This window comes from Rattus norvegicus, chromosome 7 (assembly GCF_036323735.1).
Source record: "Rattus norvegicus strain BN/NHsdMcwi chromosome 7, GRCr8, whole genome shotgun sequence".
NCBI lineage: Eukaryota > Metazoa > Chordata > Mammalia > Rodentia > Muridae > Rattus > Rattus norvegicus.
The window spans coordinates 93,094,671-93,103,715 of record NC_086025.1 but is presented as its reverse complement, the minus strand read 5'-3'; the positions used below and the strand labels follow the sequence as shown (position 1 = coordinate 93,103,715).

Here is a 9,045-nt window from a genome sequence, read left to right as displayed (position 1 = left end):
CTAGGCATAGCCCTTAAAGATGCCTGCCGGCTTCTGTGCCATTTCTCAGAAGACAGTATTTCTGTTACCCGTTTGACCACCTGGTTTCGGCACTGTCCCAGACAGTGACAGCTATTTCATCTGTAATTTTTTTTTTTAATGCAACTTTCGGCAGTTTCTCTGAGAAGCTTCATTTCCTGTAGGGAATAAGTTTCCGTCTCCAGAAGCATTCAGGCAGAGGCTAGGTCCCCTGCCTGGGGAAGTTGAAGGAGGGATGTCTGGTAGACAGCTCGGAGAATCTGCTTCAGATGAGTGTTAAAGTCCTTCCCACATTTTCGAGGTTCTGTCACTCCAGAGCACGCTTCACAGACAGGGTCACAAGCAACACAACACATGAACCCCAAAGAGCCCAGCATGGGAAACTGAAGACCCTGGATGCCAGAGGCACAGCAAACCCATGGGAGGGTGGTGTCCAGTTTCCTCCTGGAAGTTAAGTCTGAGAATCTTGCAAGACTCAAACTCACTTTCTCTGAAGCACAAAGACAGTTCACATATGCTCCTGAGAGAGCAGGTTGAAGGGTCTCCTCACCCTTGTCCGCATACACAAAGTGCTCCACCCGGAGATGGTCCTAAGGGTGGGTGTGGGGAGCACAGGCTAAATGCTGCTATATTTGAGGAGAGCCTTAAGAGCTAACAGATTCCACATGATCAAATTAATTTCTTTAAAAACATTACTTTCAAGAGTTCTGAAACAGCCAAGAATTTGAATCTCCCAATACTTTTCCACAATTAGCTGGTGACTGCTTTCATAGCTGCAAGGGACAGGTCCCCAGGTAGGGAGTGGGAGACAATTATTGCAGAAGAGGTCTTGGCAAGCACTGGGGGAGTCTGGGTTCAAGCAGGCTCTAGGGTTTCTCACTCTGTCTGTTCAATGCTGGAACAGAGTCATGGGTGAGTATGCAGCAGGAGTAAGGGTTTAAAAAGAAAAAAAGAAACTTCTGGTAGGAGATACTGCAGCAGCAAGGGGAGCCTTCTAAGACAAGTTCCAAGATGACAGGCTTGTCGCTCCAGCCGATTGCCACCTTGTTCAAATGCCACTGTGCGAAGTGCTTCCTTCCCATTCAAATGTTCAAGTTCGCCACGCCTGACCACAAGGGATGCCCATTAGCTTCAAAACATGTGCCACCCCTGCCTCCGACACCGGGACAGTCACGATGGTCATCGAAAAGGGGACACCTTTGTCAAGCAGCTAATCTGAGTGCATGCTGGTCAAATCAAGTCACTCGGCCCGAGAGGTGGCACCACACTGAGCCCCACAGGGACAATGGTGCTCCGTCCCCATAGCTGGCTGGCACCGTGTAAGAGGGCCTGCCCATCATTAGAAATGCCATGTGTGAGAATTATGAGGTTTCTGAGGTTTTTTTTTGGGGGGGGGGGATTAGCAGAAAAAGGAACTAACGTCATTGTCGTCCTGGTACTCGGGAACAATCTGGTCAGAAGTTCCTACTTCTGAGTCAACATACCCCGGTTCCAAGACGTATTCAAACCAGGGATGGAGTAAGATCTCAGGAGCTGTGAGTCTCTCAGAAGGTTCTCGTCTCAGGAGGCTGCGGATGAGGCACCTGGCTTTGGGGGAAACATGCTCGGGAATGCAAAACTGTCCCCGACGGATTTTGGAGAAAAGGGCGCTCGGGTCTGAGTCATGAAAGGGGTATCGTCCGACCAAAAGGGTGTAGAGCATCACCCCAAGGCTCCAAACATCCGCTGCCTTTCCGGAGTAGGTCCCAGTAGTGTTGAGGATCTCAGGGCTCACATAGGCCGGGCAGCCATGTTTATCTGACAATGCGTCATCTTCACCCTTTATCATGTGCGTATCTTCTAGGCTTTCCAGTCTAAGCTGGGTCCTGTGGGAGAGAGAAATGGAGCTATATCATTTTCAGACCACGCTTGCCACGGGAAAACAAGGCCTTCCCAATAACAGTGCCCACAGGCACTAACAGCCAAGGCCGTTGGAATGTCATTTACCCCTTCATCTAGTAAGCATGGCCCTGAAAACACCCAGGACGAGCGATTTCACAAACCAATACAAATTGCAATAAATGTTTACAAAGTATCCAGAGTGCCCGGGGCGGAGGGTATGATGCAAAGTCTCAAATAATATTCATGATGCTGGAGCTTATGAGAGATATCCTAATGGGGTTACACAACTGGCAAAGTCCACATTGCAGAATGGGGAGCTGGTTTCAGGTGAAGACCAGCATGTTCTACAGAGTTGTCTGGGGAGAGTGAGGGTATGTGTCCTCCTCCCTCCGGTGGGGACTGTGTATCCTACAGTCCCTTACTGTGTATGACACTATGACACTGACTGCCCAGACCTGTGAACACGTTCACCTGCGTCCTAGCTACAATAGTCAAGAGTGGGACCAGGACGAGAAATGTTTAATTACATTTATTGGGCTGTTTGTTTCACGGCAAAGAACACTCAGTCCTGACAGAGAAGTTACGTGAACAAACACAAGTGGCTGACAGAAGGATGGACTACGGGCCTCTTAAACACCCCTAGGACCGCAGATCAATGTACGTGAATATTCATCCTACATGAGAGGCTCTGCTTTAGCGATAATCGTTGTAAAAGAAGTCATTGAAGAACGTGAAAGGAAGTCCAGAAACCGAGACTAAAATGTAAAGAAACCGTAGTCCAGAAGACCTTTGGTCGAAGGAACTCTTACGAAGCTGCAGGTGCCTCCTTACACAGGGCCAGCCACCCACAACTTCAAGATGCACCCCCCCTAACCACATGGGGCACCTCTAACATCCAGTGCCGGCTTCTCTGAAACAGGTCTGTTTTATTTTAGTTAAGTTACTTATTGTGAAGTTACATGCAAACGTCTGGTCAGTTCCTTTTCCTATCAAAGGTCTGGTAGTTTCTTTTTTCCCCCCTAGCCTTCCTGTTCCCTGGAGTGTAGTATACATGTGCTAACTCGGTATGTCCTCAGCATGACCTCCCTGTTATGTAAAATACCCATTGGTTCTGTAAACGGAAAATATGACTCAACCCATGGTGTCTGCTCCTGATTGGCTCCTGTACTACTAAAACCCTGCACCTGTGCTGGCTACATGAATAGCGTCAGCCTGCCGTTGCTTAACCCTCGGGTTACCAAACCCTATGCTCATGACACTGGCCTGTGCAATGCAGATTTCAAAAGCCGGTGAGGAGGTGTGTAGCACATGTTTCAAAAATAGGTATTGCCATTATCAAAGAAGCACACACATTCCAGGAACCGGACAGTTCCTTGCAGCGAACAGTTTGCTTCTCTTTGCTAATCGGTACATTCCAATAGTCAGTGCCAGGTCAGACACAAATGCACACTCTGGGCACTTGGGTGACTGTTTGGGGGGCCCTGGTGTTAAAGGTAAAAGTGCACAGGTAGGCTAAGTCCCGTGTCACCATGTTCGAGAATGTTAACTCACTCCCACAGGACAATGCTACAGTCAGCCTCTATCTTCCCACCACGGATGTGGTCTGTCTGCAGAATGAAGTGTGGTGCCTCTCATGCTGCTTCCTGAATTCTCTTGGTGAAGCCTCCACTTCAAATCTTAATGTCTCCTTATTCCCTTATCAAGCACATCTCGTCCTGTATGAGGTAAGCCAGGAACTATATTTAGCAGTGCATGCCAACTTCCAATTTCACTGTGGTTCTTTTCTGAGGATGGAGCTGGTGAGCTGTCTTAAAAACTCACCAGAGGGGGCTGGGGATTTAGCTCAGTGGTAGAGCGCTTGCCTAGGAAGCGCAAGGCCCTGGGTTCGGTCCCCAGCTCCGAAAAAAAGAACCAAAAAAAAAAAAAAAAAAAAAAAAAAAAACTCACCAGAGAATGTGAACCAACTACTGGGGGATGGGGGTGGGGAGTGGGGTGCAGCCCAGGCTGAAATGGAGCAGGAATTCGGTGTGGCAAGATGATATTCTGCAAACACAACCACACAGCTAGCTGTAATGCCTTCCAGGTACGGATGGAAGCAAGGATTTGAACACTTCTTGGAGTCAGTGCTGTCAAGGACAAGTGAACCTTTTCCCCAAAAGACTGACCTTTCTAACAAGAGAAAATAAACCTGAGCCTCGGACAGGAGCAGGAAGGGCATCTAGTCAACAGGTAGCACCCACAAAAACACCATGGTGTCTCTAGGTTTCCCTATACTCCGCCCAGTGGAGCAGAGAATAGACCAAGCCTGGCCGTGACTTCTCAGATGCAGGACTTAAGACTAAAAGCACAGAAGAACTAAGCCCTCGAGTTTATCTTGCACCTAACTGCATGACCTGTACCTCTGGGGGTGGAGGTGGGGGGTTATTTTGTTTGTTTGTTTCTTTGTTTTGTTTTTTTTTTGGGGGGGGTTGTTGTTGTTGTTGTCCCAAAAGGCCACAAGAGGTGCTGTGGCAGCTGCCTACCTCTCCTCTGTGGAGAAGACGAATTTCCTAAGCTTCAGGTCCCCCAGCACAATGGCTGACTGGTGGCAGTGGGCAACGGCGGAAACAATTTGCTTGAAGAGCCGAGCGGCCTCCTCTTCCCGAAGCCTTTTCCGGCTTCGTACATAGGAGTGCATGTCTCCAAAGTCCTTCTCAAAGAAAACGTAGGCCTTGCTCTCCCCGAGGATCACTTCCACGATGCCAGTAATGTTTCTATGGGACGGCAGCTGGGTGTAAGGCCTGATTTTGTCTTGGTAGTGTTTAATGGGAAACACCTGCGGAGAGAAAGTCACCGGTTTAAGGGACTAGAAAGTCAGGGGGCTGCCTCCCAGGGCCTATATGACCTTGGTCTGGAGTTCTCAATCTCTGTCTTTCAATGGCAATAAGCCCCATTCATATATTCTATTCTCTCTACCCATCTTGAAGCTCCAGCTGCCATGATGCCTTTAAAACTAGCTATGACAGGGTTGGGGATTTAGCTCAGTGGTAGAGCGCTTACCTAGGAAGCGCAAGGCCCTGGGTTCGGTCCCCAGCTCCGGGACCGAACTTGGGATCTGGGCTAGCACACTACCAAATGACTTGGGATCTGGGCTAGCACACTACCAAAGCCTAACCCTATTGTAGGATGATTGGAAGAATTGCCTTCTGCACATGCTTTTCTTTTTTAAGGGTCATCAGCTCCTGGCAGTCAAGCCCAGCTCCCTGATGTAACTCTTCCTAGCAGACAGTAAGTGGCCTGTGCAATGTACCCCGGCATCCCTAAGGGTGAAAAAGCAGCAGCTAAACATGCATGTGTCTCCTTGCAAACCCAGGAGGCTCAGCAGTGCTCAGTTAAGGAATGTGGTGACTTTGCAGCCTCCATGGGGAAGCTGAGGCAGCAAACACGCAGAGCTGTCATTAGTCAGAAGGAACTGATGACTTAGAAGGAGAGACTGACAAAGCAGCCTTATGCCTCCTGCCTATGGTTGTGACTCAGGTCGAAGTAGCCTGGAAGCCCTCACAGGAGGGGATAGACACCTCTATACAGTCTTTTTTTTCCCATCTGTTTGTTTACTGGACCCCCACCCTGGCTGTCCCACCCCCAGAATGGGTAGCAAATCCTCTAAGAAGCTGGTTGGTCTCTTTAAGGGCCTTTTGTTCAGTCTGGTTACTCATATCCTAGACGCAACTGGAAATGGTGACACACGGGCTGTCACCATCTGGATTCAGCTATTATCTGCTCGGAGGAACTGGAAGGGGTTGCACAATGACCCAGACCCACCCCACCTCTGAGGTGGCTGCTCTAGTACCAACTGGGGGGAAAAAAATCTCTCTGCTGCCCTCTCCTCCCGCCCCATCCGTTTCTTTCCCAAAACTGTTCTCATCCACCAAGAAGAGTTTTTCCTCTGGGCTTGACCACGCGTCTGAGATTTCACGCGGGTGGACAGTAGGTGGCAGCAGCAAACGGGGAGGAGGGGCGCGACGCGGAGGGGGGGGGTTGGAGTGGGGGAGGCTTTCAGGTGAGTTGTTGGAAACCCAGATGCCACTTTTAACTCCAGAAGAATGAAAGGAGTCGGTGGGGCCCTCCGTGGCCCGGAGACAGGATGTCCGACTCACAAAGCGCAGACTGCGCAGCCGTCCTCGGCTAGGCGCTCTCCGGGAGAGCCCGGCCATCCTGTATCTAGTTGTACTCCTTCCTAATGTTGCAAGGAAAATTGCCGGCCTCAAACTAAAGCGAGTGGAAGCGAGCCACTGGAAGTTTTCCAACAGTCCGACGCTGGCCATAAGCCCTCCCAGGCCTAAGACCACCCCCTCCTAACACTTCCTGGGGTGGGCTGTATTCTGGTCCCAACCGGAGTTCAAGTCCAGAATCCCCCAGGTAGAAGCCCCACTCCGGTCTATGCAGAAACCATGCCGCGAACCTCCGGCAAAAAGATTGCCAGTTGCTCCAAGTCCCGAGGAAGGTACCCACTGCAGGGCGTCCTTCCAGGACAAGGGGGAGGAGGGGGATGAGAGCAGGGCAATGGCATGGCCCTGGAATCCATTGCAATTCCAAACTTAAATGGAACGCCAGGCGCCAAAGAACAGAACAGAGATAAAAGAACCGAACCCTGCACTTCCTCTAGGCCGCCGAACTTTCACCATTAACATCCACAGGAAACCCCTCAACCTCCAAAAAGACGAAGCTGACCAAAATACCCTCCTTATCCGACTCAATGCCCTTATCTGTTTTGCCAGAGCCAAGCGCTGGCGGGAGCGTGGTCCGGGTGGGTTGGAACTTAAGCACTTCTGTGGACTATCCAGACCCGCAACCTCCGCCCCAGGATGCTTACCTTGCAGCGCAGCTCGCGGCCGGTGTGGATGCACAGTGCCCGGGACACATGCTCGCGCTCAGCTAGGGGTAGCAGCAGGTAGTCGGCGATTCGGCTGGGCCCGGGTGCGCTCACACAGCTGCCGCCGGTCCCCTGCGCCGAGGGTGGAGGCTGAGGACTGCAGGGCGAGCCGGGGGGACTGAGGTAGTCAGGGGGATTCGAGCACTCAGAGAGGCGCGGACACTTGGCCGCCACGGCCGCCGCGTCGTCCGTGTCCAGCAGGCGTTTGGCCGGGGTGCCCCGGGCAGCCGGGAACAGTAGAGCCGGTCCGCGGGGCTGCGAGGCGCCGCTCAGGGCAAAACGCACGGGACCGACCCGCATCGCGGCCCTGGCCGGAGCGGCCCCGGCTTTGTAAATCCCTGGATCCGCGCTACGACTTCCAGTCCGCGGGATGGAGTCTGCAGATAGAGCTTGGATCGGTCCCCAAAAGGAGCAAAACGAGAGCAGTTCCAGGACGCTGATGTTGTACACGAGAACCACACTGGCCACGCGTCCAAGGGTGGGAGGCCGGCTAAGGTCCCCAGACCCCGGCAGGCACCAGGTCTGGACGCCTCGCTGGCGGTGGCGGCCGCTATTGTTGCCGAGACCGTGGATAGCCCGGGACGTGGAGGCCGCCCGAGTTCCCGGGTGCTGAGCCTGGAGGACAGATTCCGCAGGCTCGTTGGCTTCACCGAGCAAACGCACTTCCCAAAGCAATTAGTCTTGAGTAAAAGCCGGTGCAACTTTTCCGCGCCGCTCGGGATCCTGCGCGCTCCTGGGCTCCAGGCGTGTGAGCGAGCGAGACGCGCTTAGAGAGAGTGACTGAATATGAGTGTGTGCCGCACTGATCCCGGCCAGTGCACTCCTTCTCCTTTTCCTCCACCTCCTCCGCCTCCCGGTGACTCACGCTGTATACACACACACACACTCACAGCCCGGGCTGTGTAAACAGTTGGGAAGCCGGGTTGTGCAATGAGGTGGCAGCGACGACTCCGGCCCCGTCGCCCGGCTAGCAGTCACCGGAGCGGAGGGAGGAGACTTAGGGGGAGAGGAGGTGGAGTTGGAGGCTGGGACAGTAGGGGTGGCCGGAGGCCTGGAGATGCTCCCGACCGCGCGCGCCTAGGCGCAGGTGGGAACGTCCTGGGACGCCTTGGGCGCGCACACGCCCCCCTAGGTTGGGCTGGGCAGCAGGCTGCGCGCGCCCTACCGCAGGCCCGCGGGCTGGTAGCCCAGGGAGGAGGCGGAGGAAAAGCTCCCGTGACGTCAGGTTCCCGGGGAAGTGGGCGGGAGGGGCGGGGCAGCGGGGGCGAAACGACTGCGGATTGGTGCACGCGCATCATTCACACAACACAATGGATCCCGAGCTCCGGGCGTCCGCGCGCACCTCCAGGCTCCGCACCGGCAACTGGCTGCGACCCAGCGGTCACGCCTTTACCCTGGTGGGTTCCCCCCGCCGCTCTGCATTCTGGGGAGCTCCCGGTGGAGCTGTGGGCGCCGCCGAGTCGCGGCTGCAGCCGGAGGAAGGGGCGAGAGGAAAGGTGATGAATTCCATTATCAGTCATTCACCCCCACGCGGTAGTTCCGGGGAAGACCTGTGCGTGGTAGTGAATGTGGCTTTTTTTTTCCCCTCTTTTCCTGCCCCCTCCCAACTCTAATCCCCAGCGTCTGTTCGCTTCCACAAATAGAACCTTCTGTTGGATGAAATAAAAGCAAACACTGGGCCTTCTGCTCTGCCTCCACCTCCACGCCCCTCCCGCGCCTGCCGCCCGCCCGGATTGCACGGAAATAGCCTCTCCAAGCTCCTGGGCCGCCCCTTCGCGGTGACTCGCAGAAAGAGCTTCCTGAGCTCCGGCCGGTGGGAAACAAAGGATGTGGGGAACTGGCGGAAGGAGCCCACGTGGCTGGCGCCAGATTCCTGTCCCCTCCAGCCTGCATACGCGCCGGAGGGTCTAGGGCGCCAATGCGGCCGGGAGTATTAGATACTGAGCTACGGGTCATTCTATCCACTGCTTGGGATACTAGGTCGCGTGTATACGTTCATGCAGTTTTGAGTTGTGTAAACAGCTTGCAACCACATTTTGTGTTGCTGGGTTTTGTTTGTTTGGCTTTTTTTTTTTCTTTCTTCCTCTCCACTTCTTTCGCAAACCAGGTCAGTTTGGAGTCTGGATCCTCACGAAGCATAGAAACTATTATCAAAATCCTTTCTTGTATTTATGCTGAATAATTAATTTTCTAAAACCAGGTCAAGCCCAAAAATAAATCCTTTTCATTATTAA

At 53.3% G+C, this 9,045-nt stretch overlaps 1 protein-coding gene and 1 long non-coding RNA gene across 2 annotated transcripts; one reads left to right on the top strand and one right to left on the bottom strand.

Moving 5' to 3' along the window:
• Nucleotides 1–1,168: 1,168 nt before the first annotated feature.
• Trib1 (tribbles pseudokinase 1) lies at nucleotides 1,169–7,715 on the bottom strand. The gene is made up of 3 exons (NM_023985.1): nucleotides 6,752–7,715; nucleotides 4,422–4,714; nucleotides 1,169–1,883 (listed from the first exon to the last, which is right to left on the bottom strand). Exons 1-3 carry the CDS (start codon nucleotides 7,109–7,111, stop codon nucleotides 1,418–1,420), a joined length of 1,119 nt encoding a protein of 372 aa, NP_076475.1. The 5' UTR covers nucleotides 7,112–7,715; the 3' UTR covers nucleotides 1,169–1,417.
• Nucleotides 7,716–8,122: 407 nt separating this feature from the next.
• On the top strand, nucleotides 8,123–9,045 carry LOC690120 (hypothetical protein). The gene is made up of 2 exons (NR_131067.1): nucleotides 8,123–8,307; nucleotides 8,455–9,045. It is a non-coding gene; the product is annotated as a hypothetical protein LOC690120 (long non-coding RNA).